This window comes from Myotis brandtii, unplaced genomic scaffold, assembly GCF_000412655.1.
Source record: "Myotis brandtii unplaced genomic scaffold, ASM41265v1 scaffold744, whole genome shotgun sequence".
Taxonomy (NCBI): domain Eukaryota; kingdom Metazoa; phylum Chordata; class Mammalia; order Chiroptera; family Vespertilionidae; genus Myotis; species Myotis brandtii.
This window is the reverse complement of record NW_005370965.1, coordinates 598,489-621,581: the sequence shown is the minus strand read 5'-3', so window position 1 is coordinate 621,581 and position 23,093 is coordinate 598,489. Positions and strand designations below refer to the sequence as shown.

At 35.6% G+C, this 23,093-nt stretch overlaps 2 protein-coding genes across 10 annotated transcripts in view; one reads left to right on the top strand and one right to left on the bottom strand.

Moving 5' to 3' along the window:
• The window catches only part of GIGYF2 (GRB10 interacting GYF protein 2), a 141,443-nt gene that overhangs the window by 57,346 nt on the left and 61,004 nt on the right, over window positions 1–23,093 (top strand). For all 8 annotated transcript variants that reach the window (XM_014530579.1, XM_014530578.1, XM_014530574.1 and 5 more), the window contains one exon: window positions 19,649–19,828. In XM_014530579.1, coding sequence (XP_014386065.1) covers window positions 19,649–19,828 — 180 coding nt within the window. The remainder of the gene's footprint in view (window positions 1–19,648; window positions 19,829–23,093) is intronic.
• Window positions 1,819–10,534, bottom strand: KCNJ13 (potassium channel, inwardly rectifying subfamily J, member 13). 2 transcript variants are annotated; one of them, XM_014530582.1, is made up of 4 exons: window positions 10,274–10,534; window positions 4,737–4,859; window positions 4,386–4,628; window positions 1,819–2,640 (listed from the first exon to the last, which is right to left on the bottom strand). In XM_014530582.1, the coding sequence occupies exons 2-4, from the start codon at window positions 4,843–4,845 to the stop codon at window positions 2,018–2,020; spliced, it is 975 nt and encodes a 324-aa protein (XP_014386068.1). In that variant the 5' UTR covers window positions 4,846–4,859; window positions 10,274–10,534; the 3' UTR covers window positions 1,819–2,017. The 2 variants fall into 2 exon arrangements, with proteins under 2 accessions (XP_014386068.1, XP_005883009.1); XM_005882947.2 differs by having other exon boundaries at window positions 4,386–4,859; window positions 10,274–10,522.

Genomic DNA, 23,093 nt, shown 5'->3' with positions numbered 1-23,093 from the left:
AGGAAAAAACATACCATGTAAATCTTGATATAACTTTTATTTTCACAGGTTAGGTGAATCTTATTACTTTATTATAGAAAGAGGAATTACTGCTAATTGTTACAATAATTTTGGGTCGAAAAAAATCTGTTGGTCTGGCTAGTACTTAAATTAAGAATGCCCAAGATTTTCAAACAGCCGAAGTTCACAATAATTAAGTTTCTGTGTCCTTGATATTCTTCTGCTATTACCAGTCTTAGATACTCCAAAATTCTTCTTAATTTCTTTTCCTTTTAGTCAAAGGGAAAAATGTGACTTGTTGCTGTGCCCTGCTCTTCACAACTGCTTGCTTTTACTCAGCTAGTATTTATTTCAAGAGATTATTCCTGCGTGGGTCATCACCAGGAGGGAGGGTTAATCTTTCACTTTTCCCACATAAACCTGAATAAGGGAAATTTCAGAAAAGAAGAGCAACCACAAATCTATTTGAAATTTGATAGGGTGACTTATTTGGTTCTTATTTTGTTTGAGGACAGTTTGATTTTTTTATTGAAATGAAAAGTATACAAAGGATAGTCTTAAACTGGATGTGTAAGGGAAAGGGATCATCTTAGTATATATAAAGTAAAAATTGAAGCAGAAAAAGCATAATTTTCAGGGGGTATTAGATTTGGAAATAAATAATAGATTTATCTAGTCCAACCTCCTACTGGTGAATAAACACTCATTTTTTGTTTATAGAAAAAACTATTTCAAGTTGGAAACAGGAATTTGGGGTTGAAAATACTTCATTGCCTAATTATTTTTTGCTTTATCTATTGGAGACTTTTTCCTAGTTGAATTACATCTAACTAAACCTTTATGTCTATAAAAACAAAATATATATGTACATTTATGAGTACTTATGAGTACATTTATGAGTTACTTAGAGCTGTCATTTTTTTATACAATTGAATGGATCATAGGTAGGAAGGGAATATTTTTACTTAGGTTGCAAGCCACTTAATGAGCAGTTTATTATAATTACTAGTTGATTGTTATGCAGGTAGCTTTAATGTAGATACAATTTTGAATATCCTTATCAAAAATACCCCCACAGGTTCCATTTGGGCTAGAGCTGATCTTATTTTCTCTAATCACATTCTGCCGCAAATGTATGAACATGTGATTGGGTGTCATGCTCAAATGTCTATGGCAGTGATGGCGAACCTTTTGAGCTCGGTGTGTCAGCATTTTGAATAACCCTAACTTAACTCTGGTGCCGTGTCACATATAGAAATTTTTTGATATTTGCAACCATAGTAAAACAAAGACTTATATTTTTGATATTTATTTTATATATTTAAATGCCATTTAACAAAGAAAAATCAACCAAAAAAATGAGTTCGCATGTTACCTCTGACACGCGTGTCATAGGTTCGCCATCACTGGTCTATGGAGTTATGCATAAATCTATATTTTGCTGTTTTTCTTGTGGAGTTTTGTTGTTAGCTGTTAAAACCTAAGGGGGTATTACTTACCCAGTTTTGTAGTATAAAGAACCAAAGGAATGATCTTTGTTGTCTTGAAAAAATAAGTTTTAAAAGGATGTTCACTAAATACTGTGAAATCATCTATCTACCTAGGAAGCTAGATTTGAAACTAGACTGTTGCTTCAACTTGCAGATGAAAATGAGAGATTTATGGTTGATTTTCTTAGAGTTTAGATGTGTTAAACTTCACTGTCTATTTTACCTTCACCATTGCTATTATACCACATCTTTATAAATTCACCAACATTTCTGTATAAGTATCTGTCATGTTGAGATACACTGATTTTAGGAGATAACCACAGATACAAACTTTGTAAAGTAGAATGTTATATTTCCAGAATGTGTATTGTTAGCTCAGCCATTTTTTATGGGCTTAGGCTCGATGTAATCAGAGAGATGTAATCATCATTGGAAAAAAAGAACATGAGATATGATGAAGGAAAAGTAGCTGCATAACTGGCTGGATATATTTAATACATTAAAAAATAGGGTGCTATGAATACATCTTATTCTGTTAGTCCTGTTTCAGAGATCTGAAAATTGTCAATGCTTTGTCCATTGATACGGATATCCAGGTCAGTCCTGTTTGGGCTCTTAGAGACCAGAGGAGTTGGAAGTTCAGGAACAGTCTTGTCAAAATTCTCCATCTTGATTTGATACTCACCTTTGGAACCTCGGGTCAACAGAGATGCAAAACAGTGATGTAACATGATCTCAGAGGGTAGGTAGGATGTCCTCCTTTGGCATATTTCTCCAGTGCCTTCTTGCATTGCTGAGAGGAACACAACCAATTCAAAGTGGGGAGGATTTTCATGTTGGAGCAGAGTAGCCAGAGGACTCGAAGGTATAATGGAGTGATAATAGGTTAATGGAAAGATAAAGAATGGACATTCCTCAGAACTGATGCCATCAAGGTGGAAGTCCACACTAGTTTGGTAGAGTTCTCCATTTTCTCTTTCCTGATAGAGTATAGCTGAGACCCGAACACTGGTTAGAGGGCTAGGTCGAGTATTGGCCACTTGGAAAATAAGGTTAGGTTTGCCATCTAAATGAGTCACTACTGCCATGTCAGTGAAGCGAATTGAGAACGCTCGATTTTTTGGGCGGGCAATCTTCGCCACAAAGGCACCTAAATTAGAAACCATTAAGTTTTGTTTTTAGAATGAGTACTTTACATGCCAATACGTTTTCTGCATGAGAAGGGTATATCAAATGGGTAATACATTTCTCGGTGCCATGCATTCCAAATAAGTCAGGAATTGAACTCATTAATTTGGATAGTCTTATTTGCCTGAAGAAATTTTGAAAGTGTACATACTCTTTTTAAAAAAATTATGATTTCAAAATGGATAAGCAAAATTCATTTTGTTACATAGAAATTTAAAACTTTTATCCTCTAGTATGTTTTAAAGTCAAAGAATAGTTATTTCCTATATTCCTGCCCTTTAAAAAAAAAAAGAAGTGACAAAATAAATTCAGCTTAAGTGCAAACAGATTACTTCAAGCCTACATAAAGATTAGATTCAAAGTAGAATGATTTGGGTTGGGGAAGGGACCATAGATACACTAAAGAATTTTTTAACTTTGAAATTTATCCCCATACACACTTTTTTTTTTTTTTTTTTAAAGAAGACTCTGGCTCTAAGGTGATTTCAGTGCATCTTTCAGGTACATCCTTCTTGTTCCCCAGAGCTATAGATTAGATTAAAGTTTCTTAACTGCTTTTGTGCCACAGGTCTTCTTGGCAGGCAGGTTTATGGAATTATGCTTTACATTCATACAAATAAGATATGTACAAAGAAAACCAAATATATTGAAATCTGGTTGAGTATGTTTAAAAAATGTATTATAGTGCTATGTGTGATTTATTAGTACATTAAATAACAAAATATAGTGGTGGATTTAGTACTGTAATGTTGAAGTATAGTGTGAATATGAAAATATTTGTGATTTCTGTTTGCATCAAAGTGTTATTGATGTTACTGTTTTTTGCCTATATTTATAATCAAAGGAAATACCAAATTTCAGTTAGGAGTTAGTGAAAAAAGAAGCAAGTTTTTCTTAACTAAGTTCACAGATCCTCTAAATTTTATCTAATGACTAATCCAGTGTAAGAACTCTTGCTGTAAAGGTTAAGTGATTTGTTACAGGTTATGGAGCCACTTGTTGGCACACTGGGACTTCATTCTAGATCACTCTGCATATGGCCATTGCTTACCATCTCAGATTATTACTGGGTAGTGTGTTAAGACCAGGGTTTCTTTCTTTTTCTTAAAATTGTTTTTACTTGTACATATCACTTATAAAAAGTACATTAGCCCTACTTGTTGCTGCGTTCTAAGCAAAATTTCATAATCTCTGTGGCTATATTTCTAGTGCATTTTGCTAAGAATGTATATACTTGTATGTATATACATACAATGTTGACTTTGGTGCTCTGAACTCACTAGCATTGAATAAATGTTGAAAAGATGAACTCAGAGGAGAAAATTCTAGCCAAGTGTAAAATATCAAATTCTTTCATTAGGTAAAATGTCAAAATATGTGCTGATATTTTTTCACTTATTTAATGAAATATTTAGCTTCTCTGAAAATTTTTTCGTAGTTTTTTTTTTTTTTTTTTTTTGCATAAGATGTTGCTGCAAGTTAGTGTCATAATGGTTCCTTTTTTCTTAAGAAGTTCCAATAGGTAAAATTTAAGTATAGAGTCATGTTTCTTATAATCCCCCCTATCATTTGTCCCTAGATTCTCTTTTCAATCTCAGACGTTACCTGCTAATAATGCAAAGAAATGATTCTATAGCACAGTTGCTAATTACTGACTATACCCTTTCTAGAACTTTCATACATTTTTTTAAGAACAAAAACAATTACCTGTGATAAAAGCCTCTAGCATGAGGCCTAGGAGCATTTGTATGGCAAGGAGGGCGATTGCACTTGGACAGTCACCACTGGGGAACATGGTACCATAACCAATTGTGAGTTGTGTCTCCAGGGAGAAGGAGAACGCAGCTGTGAAACTGGTGATGTACTTGACACAGATAGTGTGGTTTTCAGGTGGGGCATCATGATCTAGTTCCAGATCACCATTCATCTCAGCTAGCACATACCAGAGCACTGCAAAGACAAGCCAGTGGACAACAAAAGAAGCAGAAAAGACCAACATCATCCAGCGCCAGCGCATGTCCATTAGGATTCCCCAAGCATCTCGAAGATAGACAAGACCTCTTTGAGCGCCATCCATTTGAAGTGTGCTGTGGCCATCCTTGGTGACCATCCTTCGGTATCTCTGAGTTAGGAGAGGAGCATTAACCTTGCAATTGCTGCCATCCATCTCAGGCTGTAAATCTTTGAAATCAAGAGATTTACAGTTAATGTTAATACATTCTGAGACCTCATTCACTATGTAATTTCTTTGGAATGCTTTCTTGACTGTTGCACAGGCTTTTTTCTGACACTGTCTCTTTTCTCTTTACATAAAGTGGCTAATCCTGGTTTGCCTTAGGATAGCTCTTATTGTTTCCTAGAATGACTGTTAGAATATTGTTTGGCATTTTAACATTTTCAAGTATATTTTAAAATTTCTGAAGGTTGGGAATATGGTTCATGGCTTATTAACACCCCTTATCTTTCTTGCACAAGTCCAGTCATTGAGTATTTATTGACTTGACTAAACATTATGTGTAAATAAAAACTTTGCATAATTATTTAATGATTTATAATTACGGAGGACCCATAATTATAAGAATTGTTAAAAATGTTTCTCTGTGTAAATAAATAGAAATCATTTAGAAGTGTAAATAAATAGAAATCATTTGGAAGTTAAACTGTCTATAAATGTTTTGACACCAAACTTAGTGCTAGGACAAGACTAAACTTTTAGAGAGTCATAGTTCTAATATATGCTTTTTAGTTAGTTATTTAAATTTTTATTTGTGTTTGCCACTTTGTGGCCATCTTCATGGACTCTTTTCCTTCCTGGCTGATGAATTGATGCCCTCTTAAAATATTCTCAATGCTGATTAGATTATAGGGTAGAGAATTATTTTCTTGGCAAAATAAGGAATTCTAGTAGGGTAGAGATTCCTAGATAATATTAATTTTGAAAGTAAATAAACCAGAAAATAAAGCTTCAAGTTTAATGAACTAAAATAATCATTAGTACATCAAATGGCAATTTTAAAAAGATAATATAATTAGTTTTTAGCTGTAAACAGTATTTATCAGTGGTTACTCTTTTCTCTGTGTGGTGAGTAGAAATATACTGTGTGTTTTATATGTGACCATCTTTGCATCTTGAGACTTGTGTAGAGGCTACCAGGTACTGAATGGGAAATGCTGCTTTGCTCCTTGAATACTCTTCTCTTCTTTGCTACAGTTCAGTAGTAGGTGTTATATTTGACTTTTTCTTGGCTTTTTCCTTTAGAAGTAGATGCCCTTGGAAGTATTGCAAGGCACTATCCTTCCTGTCTTTTGAAGGACAGTGCTGCTTAATTGGACTAGAGGCATATATAGACTTAGCTTGTTGCTTAGGTTTACTGGATCCTTCCTATCCTGTGTTGTTGGAATTGAACATTGCCTAGCTGGGTATATACTTTCTCTTTTGTCCTGAGGCTAATTTATTGTTTATTGGTGATATTAAACAGTCTATTGTATTTTTTTCCAGATTTTAGTTACTGATGGAACACTAAAATGATTGATAAACTTATTTAGATTAGATAGCCATTTCAGTTTCATATTATAAACTTTTAAAAAACTTAGGGCATTAATGTTTTATAACTTTTTATTCCTAACAAGTTGTTACTATCATTTTACTTAGTATATATTTTTTTCTTGCCACAGCTATTTAATGACTCATTTTGCTAGATTCTTTAAATGTTTTTAGGAGACCTGCTCTCTGCCTTTTTGGAAATAATAACAACAACAACTGTAAACAGGCACTGTGCTCCATGCTTTTGTATTGCATTATCTCTAATTCTTTGGTATCTCAGCAAGATAGACATTATTATCCCATTTTTCAGATGAAGTCACCAAGGATCAGGCAGATAAAAGAAATGTACACAGGCAGATGGGGGCCATGGATTATTTGAATTATTAACCAAATCTGTCTAACTTCACAGCTGGTTAATTTATTTTTATTTTTTACTACAAGAAGATGTCTATTTAGAGCAGGGGTGGGCAAACTTCTTGACTCGAGGGCCACAATGGGTTCTTAAACTGGACCAGAGGGCTGGAACAAAAGCATGGATGGAGTGTTTGTGTGAACTAATATAAATTCCAAGTAAACATCATTACATAAAAGGGTACGGTCTTTTTTTTTTTTTTTTTAGTTTTTTTCATTTCAAACGGGCCGGATCCGGCCCGGGGGCCATAGTTTGCCCATGGCTGATTTAGAGAGTTTGGTGAAATAAAAGTCTTTCCCAAGTTAATTGGTATTACATTCAGAAAAAGTCTGACAGCAGATGTTTTAGCATCTTTAGTAGATGCTCTTTTTGTCCCCTTAACTGTCTCAGGTATCTATTTTAAACCATTGTTAACTTTTTACATGATTTTATGACAGTAATGATTAATAATATTAGCTAACATATATGGTTTGTTGTGTGCCAGGAATCATACCAAACACTTCACATATATTAACTTATATGAAGCCAATAGCCAATGCCTGGCGAGAGTACCTTCTCAATAAGTATTTGCTTTACTGTAATTAATAATTTTTTTAACTTTCACAGTAAAAGTACCATTAGTATGCTCATTTTACAGATAATGAAACTAAGGCACAGTGAGTTTCCTAAGATCACAAAGGTAGTAAGTAATGCTGAATCCCATACCAAGTCCATAGTTCAGAGTTAGTGCTATATTGTCTCTTTGGCCCTGGTTAGCCTTCATAAAGAAACACAAAGTTTTATTTGACAAATTTTGTTCAAGAGCCACTACAGAATATTTGTTTTTTCAGGAATGCTTGCTTAGGTTCAGACCTGTGATTTGCAGGCAAAAATATATTTTCACTTAAGGAAGACACCTTGCAAGATTTGAAGATTAGTACAATCAGAATTATTACATAGTCAATTTAGGATTCTGCAGACTAGGAGAATTAAAACAAAACGTGGAGAGGAGAGTTTTTATATGGCATTGCCAAATTTGTATTTTGCCAGATGAGAAAATAATTTAAAAAATATTATGATAATATTATCATAATTTTATGAAAGACATTTTGACAGTTGAAGAATGCCAGAACCACTGCATGGTTCTGTATTGTCCATGGCAGTTTCCTTTACTGTTTCTTACTTCCTGCCTGTGTGAAAATGCTCATCACAGAACTTTACACTAGTGCTTATTCCACTTTGGGAACCACTGATTGCTTTTTGTTTCACAGTAATTTCTGGGTAGGGAGAAATCTACATGATTCTTCTTGATTTTCTTACATTTTATTTTTTTACTTTGTTTGTTTTGTTTTGTTTTTTAATTCAGAGAGGAAGGGAGAGGGTGAGAGGGATAGAAACATCAATGATAGAGAAAATCACTGATCAGCTGTCTCCTGTACACCCTACACTGAGGATCGAGCCTGCAACCTGGGCATGTGCCCTGACTGGGAATCGAACCGTGGCATCCTAGTTCATAGGTCGACACTCAACCACTAAGCCACGCAGGCCAAGCAATTCTTCTTGATTTTCAACCTGCTTTGTTAAGTTATAAAATGCATTACCTGGGAGATAGTCTTTCTATACATACTATAGCTAACAATTATTCTCATTTGGGCCTTTTCAGGATTGTTACTTATAGCACTCATGCTCTAGGCCAGTGGTGGGGAACGCCCCGTCTGTGGGCCATATAAGCCCCACGAAGTCATTTGGTCTGGCCCTGCCAAGGCATTAGGGGTGAGTTAATTAAATGTTTAACCAAATATAGCAGGCTAATTTTTAAGTTGATAATTTTGTATGGCCCGCGAATGATGTTATAAATATCCATATGGCCCTTGGCAGAAAAGAAGTTTCACACCCCTGCTCTAGGCTTTTATAATTTTATTTTTTCTCTCTTGCAGCTAAATAACTATATATATATTGAAAAACCTTTGAACAGGAAAGTCAAAAAGCTAATATCAAAGTAGCAAAGCAATCTCTTTCTAGATCTTGTTCAGATCGTGTTGCGGGGTGGAATAGTTGAGAGAAGTAAGATTTTCATTCCCGCCTAACATTACCCTGTATGACTCCATTCTTTGGACTCGTGTATTCACTGTATGTAGTACTAGGAAGACCAGGTAGGGAATCAAGCTGGCCAGGTTCTAGCTGTGTTGATTACATAGCTGTCTCAGTGTGGGAAAGCCACCCAATCCCCTTGGCCAGGCTTCTTTATATTAAAAAAGGAAAGAGAAGAGGGAATTAAATAACATGATACTTTAAAACCCTACATGTTTGTAAACTTATTACCATTTCCCTCAGCTGATAGGTTTTCTCTATTAGTGTCTGGTGGATAGATATTATGTTTATGCTATTAAATTCCAAGTAATTTTCATATCCCTGTAGGCACACAAATGTATTTTTAAATTATAGTTGACATACAATATTATATTAGTTTTAGGTGTACAACATAGTGATTAGACATTTATATATCTTACAAAGTGATGACCACAATAAGGTTAGTAACCACCTGTCACCCACCATACATCGTTATTACAGTATTATTGACTATATTCCCTATGCTGCGCATTATATCCCCATGACTAATTTTGTAATTGGCAGTTTGTACTTGTTAATCTCTTCACCTTTTTTGCCCATTTCCTCCACATGCCTCCCACCTGGTAACCATCAGTTTGTATATCTATGAATTTGTTTGTTTTTATTGTATTTTTCTTGGTTTGTATTCATGTGATTTTCATAAAATCATCCCAATAGAAAGTAGAATTGAAGATTGGGAAGGTTTGCTTGTATCACTCTCTGTGGGCTATAAAAATTTTGCCCACTTATAAACTCTTTGGTGGAAAAAATAGTGCTTTATACAAATGATAGTTTGGCTGCTTCATTGGTCATCAAAATAATTGATTTATTCTACTCATTAGATTGTAGCTTTAAAACTGTCTTTTATTAACATGTAATATAGTTAGTATAGTTCCTATTAAACAGTGTAGATACAGGCTATAACAACAAATGTTAAATGATTACGGTATTACTATGTATTTGTTCACATCTGGTATAAACACTTGAAGACCTTCTAGGGAGTCTTAAAATTGTCTTTCCCGTCCCTCCATAATTAGGGCAAACAGTGTGAGTTCTAACTCTATTATATAAGCTCAGAGAGTCTTTTAAATTCTTATTTGCAGAAACATCTACTTTCACTAATCCATGCTTAAAACAAAATTTAAAATTAGGATACTCATCACTTTTTCATGGATTAAAAAATTTAAAAAGTTTTTCTTTTTGTCATTTGTTTTTATATGCTCATTTGGGGTTCTTTAATCCCTTTCAAAAGAAAAAGATACATTTTGTTATAAGTTGTTGAAAATTTTTTTAGGGTTTTTCTCTTCTACTCGTTTCTATATTATAACGGAGAATTATTATACATTTAATAAAACAAGAAGAAAATTTTCAGTAATGCTTTCAGTAGGATCCATTCCATTTCAAAAATTTAAGGAAAAAGAATAAAGAACTTTAATGTATGTTTTAAAATTCTATTGGCAATATCTAGCTCTATCCCTATTTACCAGCATTTTCTTTCTCTGTTACCCTTTAAAGAAAGAAATAAGAATGAATATTATTTCATGTACTCACCAGTTTTTTGCTGGGTCAGACTATATGCACAGGTAGGTCTTGAGGAAACTTTTAAAGTCAGCCTTTTTGATGAGGTAATTTACTCTACAAGTCTAGTTTGTAGGTTCTCTTCTTGGACTGGGTTTACAGTTCACATTCCTCTGTTTATAATGTCTTGGGGGTTGGTTTCAGCTGAAGCTGATGTGATTGGTCACTTAGTCTGCAGGGGGGCCAATTAGCTCTGATCATGTGGAAAAGAATGCTGGTTTATTAGGAGGTCTTTCTTTACCCAACACAAACCTTAACAACTCTGGTTAAAGCCTCCAGAACTGACTTGGAGAAGGGGTGCATTTTTTCCCTCTAATCTGGACCGGTTTTTAGTAAGTTTGCATAATCTTACTTAAGAATTTATTTAAAAGTTCAAAGGGATAAAATTCCCTGCAAGATTTCTTTTCAGACGTCTTTCCTTATATAGCATGTTGAAGTGTGAGGTATTTCCTTTACTAATCGTTTTTTCCCTCCATTTCTTTGGGGAAGATATCCTTGGATAGGGACTTTTAGGTATGAATTAATGAATTTATTTTTTACCAGTTTTCATATACCATCTCATCAGAATGGCTGTCACTAACTCTAGAACTAGTAATATAGGTAATTTAGTTACCTGAAATATTTTTTTGGGGGTGGCAAGGAGGCAGACTTTTTTTTTTTTAAGGCTATGTACAGAGACCTTGAATAAGAATAAACTTTTTTGGTACATTGTACTTATCTTTAAAAAACACATCTGTGTGAAAAACTGAAAAGTTGTCTTAAGGCATGCTTTAGTGGTGTTTAGGAGATGTTTCCCTGAGAAATATGATGATATGCAGTAAATCATAATATTCAGGGTTCAGAAAATTTAACTTAACATCAATATAATGTTTAGCTGGAAACATCTGTGATATTTAAACCTTAAAATAAGCTGTGGGATGGCTTTGTATAATATAATGCCTTACTGAGCAATACTTTTCTCCACTTCCATTAGCTGCTGATTTTAAAACTTTGATCAAATGTCACATGTAAGAGGATCTTAGAAACAAAGGCTGCGATTATTCAAAGTAAAATCATGGAAGGCCTGCTGGGAAAATTATTAATGTAGACCAATATAATGCTACTTAGAAAGTGAAATCCGTCTTTGTAGATTCCTTCCCCGCTCCTCACAATTAAAAAAAAATATATTAATTCCTTCTTTGTTTTATTAATGCCAAACATTTCAATACAAGTTCAGACACAGCATTGGAAACTATGACCTTCAGAACTAGAGAAGGTAAAAGCATAAAGGAATGACTTGTGATGTGATGTTGGTTTCCTGCCTGTGCTGGTAGGAATTATACTTTATATCAATTGCCAGTTAACTTTTTGTTTTGTTTTTTGGGGGAGGGGAAGGGGTGGAGTTAAGCCAGAGTAAATACAGTGTAACATTGCCTTTCAAAAAGCAGAAGTATTGGAGTGTATCTGCCATGTGTCTTGAATAGTCATTATAGCAAGCAAGATAGTTAAGGATTTTACCAAACTTAGAAGCCTCTTTCCATAATAAAGGGGTGAGCAAAAGTAGGTTTACAGTTGTTTGTATGGAGAATGATACAACAATTAATAATTAATAACACAAGAACAAACTTGGGTATACTCACAAATATAAATCTACTTTTGCCCACCCCTGTATTAAGACAAAAATGATTTGGCAAAATGATCAAGAATTGTCTCAAGTGAAAAAGTGTAATAGTTTCTGGATTTCTATAATTTGAAAGTTTGCTAGGGTCTCTACACGGTGATTCCTAATTGCTAACTGTATGGATAATGTAGATCAGCTTTGGAGTTCTTCTCAGGAGCACAGCACTCCCATTATAATAGCCTGAGCAGTTAAATTCATTTCTGGTTGAGATGCCAGATTAGCTGAGATGAAACTGATTTTGGAACAGATGATATGCCAGTTTCATTCTAATACACAGGGCCCTCCTATCTAAACAGAATTAGTGATTTTGATTGGAGATAGCTCTAAAACATCTGTGAATGAATATATATGCTAGATATCTGTTCATTTATTTATTTTTTATTCAAAATTTTAATGAGTAAGCAAGGTGCCAAGACCAGGTAGGTTATTCTTTATTAAATTCAGTTCTCTGTCCCTGAAGGTGTTGGATTTTTTTCTTTTTGGCTGAAGTAATTCAGTATATAATCCCAAACTGTGCCGCCTTGTACTTGAAAACAACAAAAACTTTAGTGGAGTGCAGTGTCCTGCCTATATGCAGATAATCTCCCAACTTCAAAACTTTAGCCCTGGCTCCAATGTTCTTTCTTACGTAGTGCACTTAGCTTTCTTTAAAAGGTGCCTCTTGTCTTTCCAGTTCTGCATTCGAGCTCACCTTCTGATCGTCTTCCCCAGATATTTCAGGCAGTGTCTGCGTGTATACCAGCAGCGGACTGAGCAAGAAGATTTTAGGGATATGGAGCATATTCAAAGCACATGAGATGCCTTTTCAAAGAGATTCTGATATGCTGCAGCCCCTCTTGTTTCTTCCTTCCAGCCAGGAGCTGCTGTGTTTTCAGGACCCTTGCTAACCAGAGAAGCAGATTGTTTCCTTTCGGGGGTTAGGATGGGAAAAAAGTTGCAAATCTCTGGATATAGAATTTAACTTACTCCATTCTAGCCACCATGAGTTTTGTTTACAAGTAATTGCGGAAAAAAAGTAGTATTAGATACTAACAACTGGATGGGATTCCCTTTTACTGTTTCTCTAGCATTAGAAAATATTTTTAGTGTTGATCAGAGAATATATATCTGAATAGAGGAATACAATACTCGTTAGAAAAATTTGCACATAAACAAGCTTCAAAGTCTGTCCCATAATTCCACTTTTGCTTTTGGAGTTTGGGCACTTGTAAGTTCCAAGTCTCACAGCTGTAGATTTTGTTGGCTGGGAGCCTCCTTGCTCCATCTGAAGTTTTCCATAAACACCATGTTTGGCTGTGTGTCAAACATGCACACAGGTGCCCTTTTACTGCTCTTTCTCCTTAGGAAGTCCACTCAATTAGACGAGACTAAAACCAATAGTGTGTTTTAATTTTATTTTATTTTTAGAAGAATCCTGTTGAGAAGTAATACTTTAAGACAGAAACAAGTATTCATTGCCATTGAGGAAACTATTTAGAAATGAAGTACCTTTGTATTTTAGCACCTTTTATACCTCTTGAATTACTGTGATGTAAGAACAAACGTGTTACACAATATAGTTTGCTCACAAAAATGGTCGTGTTTGTTATGTTGAATAGAAAAATATACATTTTAAATTTGTGTTTACCTTTTGGAAGTCATAGATACCCTTATGACTCTGACAAAAACCTTAGACCAGTGGTTCTCAACCTTCCTAATGCTGCGACCCTTTAATACAGTTCCTCATGTTGTGGTGACCCCCAATTTCATTGTTACAAATTGAACATAATTAAAGCATAATGATTAATCCCAGCAAGTGCTCTCCCGCACCAGTCCTGTGCCGGTCCTGTGCTAGGGTCACGGGGCATGCAGAGATTAAAATGAATTAAGTTTACAATGTTCAAGAAAATCTTGGTCTAAGTCTGTATTCACTCCAGGTCACCTTCCAGGTGACTATTTGTTGAGCTCCTCCTATCAGTCAGGTGTTTCAGGCACTGGGCACAGATAGACACTGTTACTCTACCCCCTCCCACTTTACAGACGAAGAAACTGAGGCTCAGAGGTTATAGTGCAGTGGTTCTCAACCTTCTTAATGCTGCGACCCTTTAATACAGTTCCTCATGTTGTGGTGACCCCCAACCATAACATTATTTTTGTTGCTACTTCATAACTGTAATTTTGCTACTGTTATGAATCGTAATGTAAATATCTGATATGCAGGATGTATTTTCATTGTTACAAATTGAACATAATTAAAGCGTAATGATTAATCACAAAAACAATATGTAATTATATATGTGTTTTCCGATGGTCTTAGGTGACCCCTGTGAAAGGGTCGTTCGACCCCCAAAGGGGTCGCGACCCACAGGTTGAGAACCGCTGCCTTAGACCCTTTTCCCTGAAAAAAAGAAAAACATGCCAGTGCATATGTGCTTTCAGTTCAAGGATTCATAGCCCCCGAGCTCATTTATTGACTAGCTTAGAAATACTTGGTTCAGGCATTAATTTTCAAATTATTCAATTGCATTTACTTTAAAATCATCTTGTTTACAAATTAATCTGTTAAGATTTTTAAAAAAGAAGTCAACTAAAATATTTGGTTACTCAATTTTGTCATAATGCTGATGTTATAAAAGGAGGAAGACTTTGATTTTAAATGCTAAGAAAGGCCCCTCACTCATTTTAGTCCTGGTCACTATGGAATCCTAGAATAATTTAGACATGAAAGGAACTTTAGATATTATCTTCTAAGTTGCCCATGAATAACTTTAATATTTATCCTTAATTTAAAATTATATCAGTAATATGCAGGGTGGGCAAAAGTAGGTTTATCATTGTGAGTACACAAAACAGAGTTAATAAAGCTGTTGTAATAATCATAACCTGCATGTTTTTTTCCATCCCTACTTTTGCCCACCCCTGTACAAATATTTTTTTAACTCAAATTATACAGATGTTCTCTCAGACACCTCTACTCTCCACCCAGATTTATACAAGTACAAGTCTGTTGTAATCATTTAGGTTATAAAGGATTTATTTTAATGTTTTAGATCAATTTTTGTATACAGTGTAATTTTTAGTTGCATTAGCAATAATTGGAAAGTATATTTTAATTTCTTAATATATGTTTTTATTGATTTTTAGAGAGATAGGAAGGGAGAAGGAATCTCTCTTAATGTCCAATGAAAGAAGTTAGAGAGAGATAGAAATATCAATGAGAGAGAAATATCATCGATCAACTGCCTCCTGCATGTCCCCTACTGGGTATCGAGCCCGCAAACCCGGGCATGTGTCCTGATTGGGAATCGAACTGGTGTCCTCTTTGTTCCTGGGTTGACGCTCAACTGCTGAGTCACACCAGCCAGGCTGGAAAGTATATTTTATTAGATAGTGCTTGAAATTATTTTTTCCTTTCAAATTAATTTCTAGAGTGAAGTTTTTACATTGAGTAAATTGGTCTTAATATTCTTTTCAGAGGTATATATTATTTCTGCTAGAACATTTAATAAGTTTAGTTTCATCTTCCCCCTTTTAGAGATGTTGTCTGTCCCTATGTTGTTCCATGCATGGTATGTTTATTGCCCTTGTAGAGTTTATTAGATTTAGATCCAAGATATTTCTCTTTCTACTTTAGTTTTTCTAGAATTTCTGGCTGCTTCTGATGGGTTTAACTTGTGAGTAAACCCTGGGTTAGGAGTTTGACACCTATGTTCTATTTCTGATTTGGTCACTACTCAGCTATGTGACTTTGGGAAACTCCCCTACAGGTATCCTTTCCTTATAGGAATAATAGAGATGACAGTGTTTGACTTAACTCGCGTGTTTACTTATAAGGATCATATAAGACACATCAATGTATTTTGTAAACTGTAATGTATCAAGTCATTTATTTACTGTGTGTTCTTGAACTGTAGACCTATAGGCTAGGTGCTATGTCTGAGTGTCTTTATTTTCAGTCCTATGTCTTCAGTTGTGTTTGTCCACAGAGAAGGTACTCATATTAATGTTTATGGAGGTTTAAGTAAAACACAAAAAAATGGTAAAGTATACTATTTCTCTGGGAAAACATTTGGTACTACTTACTAAAGTTGAATATACCTATGACACGGCAATTTCACTACTAGGTAAATACCAACAGAATGCAAACATATGCTCATCAAATTTCATATCCACGAATGTTCATAACAGCATAATTCATAATAGCAAAAAACTAGAAACAACCTAAATCAGCAGTACAGAAGAATAATATATTGTGGTCTATTTATACAGAGAGATCCTATACAGCAGCACAAAAGAACAAGCTTCTGTTGTCTGTAACAATGTGGATGAATCTCTCTTAATGTCCAATGAAAGAAGCTAGACATTAACGAATATTCTATTTTTATAAAAATGTTTAAAAATAGGCAAAATTAATCTTTGGGTATAGAAATCAAGCTAGTACTTAATTTGGGAAGAGCTGACTGGGATGATTGGGAGGACATGAAGACTTTTGAGAGATCCTGATATTCTTTTGCTTTTTAAAATCTTAGGTGGCAGGTATGTGGATATATTTGCTTTATTAAAACTCTTTCAATTGTACATTTATGATGTGTGTACTTTTTGATAAGAATGTTATAATTCAATAAGTTTTTTTTTTGTTTTTTTTTTTAAAAGGTAGGGGGAGGAGATAAGTGGAGTCCATTTAAAAATTCTTGAATCTTTTTCACCCTTCTCTTTTGAAAATGACAGTGATCCCTGAAGGTGGAAATCCACCTACCTTGCACTTACATATGGGGTTGGTTTGGCATGTCAGAATTATATTATTCTGGTTTTCCTTTGTTTACCAGAAAAGTTGTCACGTAGATCTTTCTATTGCTTTTAGTCCTTATGTAATATTTGATATACCAAAAAGTATAATACAGTTTTTAGGAATTATTTTGTGGAAACAGGCACTCTGTAACAAAATCTGAATTCCTTTGTTATAGAATTTTTCTAACTAGATTGGGCTAGTGTTTATATAAAATCAGGTGGTTTCACTGAGACACTTGAGCATACACACCCTCTTTCAAATTAGGAGTTGGATCTTCTTTACTCAAGGTGTAGAGATCAGAATTAGAGTCAGAATTTAAAATCAGGTCTAGCCTAGCCGGTTTGGCTCAGTGGATAGAGCATCGGCCTGCAGACTGAAAGGTCCCTGGTTCGATTCCAGTCAAGAGCACATGCCCAGGTTGCGGGCTCGATCCCCAGTGGGGGGGTGGGGTGGGGCGTGCAGGAGGCAGCCGATCAATGATTCTTTCATCATTGATGTTTCTATCTTTCTCTCCCTCTCCCTTCCTCTCTGATTAAAAAAATAAAATAAAATCAGGTCTAGTGACTCCAAGATCTCCCTTTTTTTTTTTTTTCAAAATTTCCCTCTCAATCCATTTGGTACAAGAAATGGCATAAGCAATCATTAAACTTTATGTGATACAGGTTTCCCAACAACCATTTGGGCAAATAGGATGTTGAATCTTAATGTGAATGAACTATAAGAGGTTGACCAAAAAATGAAATTTCTTCATTTTCAGAGGCCACTGTACAGTCTCCCCCCCACACACACACATACTTTTAGTATGGTTCAGTGAAAAGATTTGAGGTTGTCACTGAGAGAATATGTAATTCTTATTGTTGTAAACTGAGGACATCTGTGTATGTTCTGGATTTTCAACTAAATTTCAGATTTTATGTAATCTGTTGTGAATTATATATGTTAGCGCACGTGGGATGATGCTAAAGAATTTGTTTGCACAATTTAGAATTGTCTTGTCCTTTGAAAGTACCAATTCAGTTTACTTAGTATTTTTTTTATTGATTAAGTTATTACATATGTGTGCTTATCCTCACATTACCCCCCATCCCCCCTCACTTATGCCCTCACCCCCCTGTTGTCTGTGTCCATTGGTTAGGCCTATATGCTTGTATATAAGTCCTTTGGTTGATCTCTCTTCCTTACCCCCACCCTCCCCTACCTTCCCTCTGAGGTTTGACAGTCTTATCGATGCTTCTCTGTCTCTGGATCTGTTTTTGTTCATCAGTTTATGTTGTTCATTATATTCCATAAATGAGTGAGATCATGAGGAAGACATAAACAGATGGAAGAACATACCGTGTTCATGGATTGGTAGAATCAACATCATCAAGATGTCCATACTAACCAAAGCAATCTATAGGTTCAACGCACTCCCCATTAAAATACCAATGGCATATTTCATAGAGCTAGAACAAACTTTCCAAAAATTCATCTGGAATAAAAAAAAAAAGACCCTGAATAGCTGCAGCAATCCTGAGAAAGAACAAAGTAGGTGGGATCTCAATACCAGATATCAAACTGTATTACAAAGCCGCTGTTCTCAAAACAGCCTGGCACTGGCACAAGAACAGATATAGATCATTGGAATAGAATAGAGAACCCAGAAATAGACCCAAACCACTGTACTCAATTAATATTCGACAAAGGAGTCATGAACATACAATGGAGTCAAGACAGCCTCTTCAATAAATGGTGTTGGGAAAATTGGACAGACACATGCAAAAAAAATGAAACTAGACCACCAACTTAACACCATACACAAAAATCTCAAAATAATGGATAAAGGACTTTAAATATAAGACGGGAAACCATAAAAATACTAGAGGAATCCACAGGCAGCAATATCTCAGACATATGCCGAAGCAATTTCTTCACTGATACTGTTCCTAGGGCAATGGAAACTAAAAAGAAAATAAACAAATAGTTTACTTAGTATTGTCTTTTATCCTTAGTGTAGCTCTTGAGTTGCATTAGGTTAGACATAACTTAGCTTTGAATTCTGTTCAAAAGCAATTTGTTGTATGTCTGTAATGTACTAGGTGCTAGAATAAATGAAATATTATATATAGCTCATAGTCTCTACTTTTTTGAGTTTACAATCTGTTTTGGACATTTACAGTTATCTTGTTTGGGCAGAATCACCAGTAGAAGTTGATTAAATTGTTATAGCATATAATTTAAAATATTATATGACTTAAAAAAAGCACCTATGTGCTGGTTAAGGAAGGATTGCCCAGATACATGATTAAGTGCAAACAGCAAGGGTATAAGACAACATGCATAACATTCTGAGGGTGGTGGTATGTAGTGTGAATGAGGAATCTGTATATATGTGCATAAGTATAGCTGTGGACAGTTCGGGGAACACTTTATAAGAAACTTGAGGGGGGGGGGTCTCAGGTAGGGGAAGGTTGATTTACTTTTCATTGCATACCCTTCTTTTTAATGCATCTATTTTTGTTTAAAAAAATGCCCTAACCAGTTTGGCTCAGTGGCTAGAGCGTCGGCCTGCGAACTGAAAGGTCCCAGGTTCGATTCCGGTCAAGGGCACATGCCTGGGTTGTGGGCTCGATCCCCAGTGGGGGACTTGCAAGAGGCAGCCGGTCCATGATTCTCTCTTATCATGGATGTTTCTATCTCTCTCTCCCTCTTCCTTCCTCTCTCAAATCAATAAAAATATATTTAAAAAAAAATACTTGCACTGTCTATGAACATTCAGCTTTAAGAAATGTGTCTAATAACCTATGCATATATCAGTTATTTTATTTACACTGCCTAAACATTGAAATGGACACATTTGCAGAAAAGTTTTATTTGAGCAGTCAAGTCTGTTTTCAAAATTCTCACTGGTTAAGGCTCATGTTTCTTATTTTCTTTACAGGGAGACCAAACTTTGAGGAAGGTGGACCAACATCAGTGGGGAGGAAGCATGAATTTATACGATCAGAAAGTGACAATTGGCGTATTTTTAGAGAAGAACAAAACGGAGAAGATGAAGATGGAGGTTGGCGATTAGCTGGATCAAGAAGGGATGGAGAGAGGTGGCGGCCTCATAGTCCTGGTAAGAATTCTGTTGAGTATTTGGTGGAAATTGTTAGGTAGTAAGTGGAAAAGATAAACTGGTTAAAAAAAAAAATGGAGTCATTATTTATGTCATCACACTCAGTCTTAGTATTACAAAAAATCTCAACATAAAAATACTCCAGATCTATTTATTTGATTAAAATCACTCTTATTTTTCTGGGGCAAATAATGTGGTTTCACAGGAAGCACTTGCCCTTAACTGCACAACTGAGAGAGGGTTTCATTTGGTTCTGTCTAACTCTAAATCTCTCAGACCTATTTCATCACGCTTTAAAACTTAATAAATGTATAATTAGGGACATTTAGGGACATGTGCTCCCCTAAAATTTTTTTTTTTTCCTTTGCAAGAAAGGATTTATTCTTTCAAATTTTTTTGTCCTGAAAATGTGTTTATGCTTATTTGAAGAATAAACTTTAAACCCAGGTCAAAAACATAAAAGTTCATTCTTTTGTCCCTCTAATTTTAAAAAAAGGAGAGAGAATAGTAGTGATTAGTGATTTTATAAGTTCTTCTGTTTGACTCCTAAGAATGCTTCCAACTGTTCTTCCCTGACATTAGATATGCTGGTAACTGAAGACACTGGTGCTTTGTGTCAGAGTTCATCCCCTGCCAGAGTGCTGATTCCACACCTCATGATAATCAGATGCCACTGTAGTTTGAATCGTGGGGTCATGCAGAACTGAAGCATACAAAGACCGTGTACTTGTCTTTTGAATTTCACGTGCATAACATAATATTTTTATCTATCAACCATATGCCAAGAGAGCTTACCTTTAATAGAGGACATTATAATAATGTAAACTGTTTCCATTTACTTTTTAAAATCAAGTAGCAAAATCACTAATCTTGGTCTAAATAAATATTCTAACAGGCATTTAGAATGCTTTATGGACTTGTGTGGGTAGGTAGAAACTTGATGAAGTCAATCTTTGGATAAAGTTGGGATGCTATACCCCAGCTCTTCATGACTGCCTCTTGGGTGCGTTTTCTGTCATCAGTGGGCATTGTTTACATCATAGTTTTCTAGGCACTTCTCACCAGTCTGTGTCCTGGGCAACCAAATGTTACTGTTCTCTTCAGGGCATATCTGCATTTTGTGCTGAGCTTGCCTGTTAGCAGAGGGTTTGTAGACTATGTTCCCAACAAGCATTCAGTGAGAATGAACAGGATCTGGGCTGAGCGAGAAGAAAAATTCCAGCTGATCAAAAACAAACAAGGTGAATGTTTTGGAAGATGAACAGTGTTTCTGAGCTCAAAAGAATGATGTTGATTCTATTAAAGGGAGTTGAACAAAGTAAAATTTTAGTGTTATATTCCACCATCAAACCTCCTCAACCAGTAACTTAGATTTTGAATATATATTGTCTTTTTCTAAGTCTTTCTCCTAATATTTGACTTTCACGTTAGTTTTATTTGTAATTAACTTGACAGTTTCCCAAAATTTTTTATTTATATATTTTTATTTTTTAAATTTGTATTATTTTTTTATATTTTTAAAATATAGTTTGGGGGAGATAAAGATTTGGGGCAAACAAACAAAACAACCACTCTAAATATGCATTTTTAAAAATGAATAGTATCACTTTTTCAAACCAGCATATTAAATCTGATTATATCAATTGTAAGTTACTCTTAACATTTCTTGGATTTTAGTTAATCTTTTATTAAGATTTGATTAAAATTTTAAATATAATGATTTTGATTTATTTTATCTTGTGAAAATACTATAAACTAGTTCTAACGTAAGGTCTTTAAAGCAGTGGTTAGTCTTAAGCTATAGCTGTACCTTATCTGCTATATTAACTTTCATGAATAAAATGGGTTTTTTTTACTGTTGATAAGACAACAACGTTATGGAATCTAGTTTTATTAACATAGGGTGCACAACTGGATACGTGTGGAGATGGTGCATTAGACCAGCTAAGCATTCACTCTGAGAGCTGAACTTAGGAAACACAGTAAGAGGAAAATGTGAGCCAGAGGCCTAGAAGGATTTATTCCTATCATAGTGCATATTTACAGGCAGTTTAGAAATGACAGCAGTAGACAGTGCACTCTGAAAATCAGCATTTGATCATGAACACATCTTCTGAGCAATGACTCTAGGTTTACATTTAAGTGATCTGGGTATAAAATTCCTTCATTTTCATAGAAGGTCGTAAATAGTGTTTTGTTGTAAGTAAAGGGTGGGGAATGTGGAATAATGTTGTCTTACCATTTTGTGAGTGGCTTACAGAATGCTACCTGTATTTGGCATGTTAACATTTTGCCCTTTGGTTTTCAGTTTGAGTTTTAGATTGCTAGGTTTAGCAAATTGAGCCTCAATGGTAAGAACATTTTGCTTTGGCCGCATTTTTTTGTGTATTTCCCACAGAGAAAGCAGTCAAGGATAGAAAATTCTAATATGTTAAAATCTGCCCCCCGCCCCTTTTTTTTTTCTTTAACTCTCTTAGACTCAGGTTTGTCAGACTTTACCAAGGATTCCCATTCTTTTTTAGAAAAATATATTTCAATTAGGATCTTTTATTTTTAGGCATTCTTTTTCTGCCGGACAGTGGATGTAATAAACAGTATGCTAGGGTGGATTTAGGAATGTCCCTGGGGATATTATACAGAAATAACTCCCTAGGGAGAGTGAAGAGATGAGAGAAGGGAAAGGAAAGTAAGCATGTTATTGTGGAAAAGCAGTAGAGGATGCAGAATTGGATTCTAGTTCTGCTTTACCATTTGCAAGTTACTTTTGTCAGAAGTTTTGTTTTTTAAATTATAAAATTACTAGAGGCCCGGTGCACAGAAATTTGTGCACTCAGGGGGAAGGGAGGATCCCTCAGCCCCGCCTGTGCCCTCTCGCAGTCTGGGACCCCTCGGGAGATAATGCCCTGCTGGCTTAGGCCTGCTCCCGGTTGGCAGAGGGCAGGCCCAATCCCTAGGTGCAGCCCCTGGTCGGGCTCAGAGCAGGGCTGATTGGGGAGTTGGGGCGCCGCCCCCTGTCATGCACAGAGCAGGGCAGATCGGGAGGTTGCGATGCCACCCTCAGTCACGCTCAGGGTAGGGCCGATTGGGGGGTTGGGGCACCGCCCCCTGTCACACTCAAGGCAGGGTCGATGGGGAGGTTGCAGCGCCACCCCCTGTCACGCACAGAGCAGGGCCAATCAGGGGGTTGGGGCGCTGCCCCCTGTCACGCACAGAGCAGGGCCCATCAGGGGGGTTGGGGCGCCACCACTGTCACACTCGGGGCAGG

What these genes read in the sequence shown, in the direction of transcription:
- KCNJ13 (XM_005882947.2), bottom strand. Translation starts at nt 4,845, where the DNA reads ATGGATGGCAGCAATTGCAAGGTTAATGCTCCTCTCCTAACTCAGAGA. An exon ending in GCTAGAGGCTTTTATCACAG is followed by an intron (nt 2,641 to 4,385) that starts GTAATTGTTTTT and finishes TTTCTAATTTAG; the next exon opens with GTGCCTTTGTGGCGAAGATT.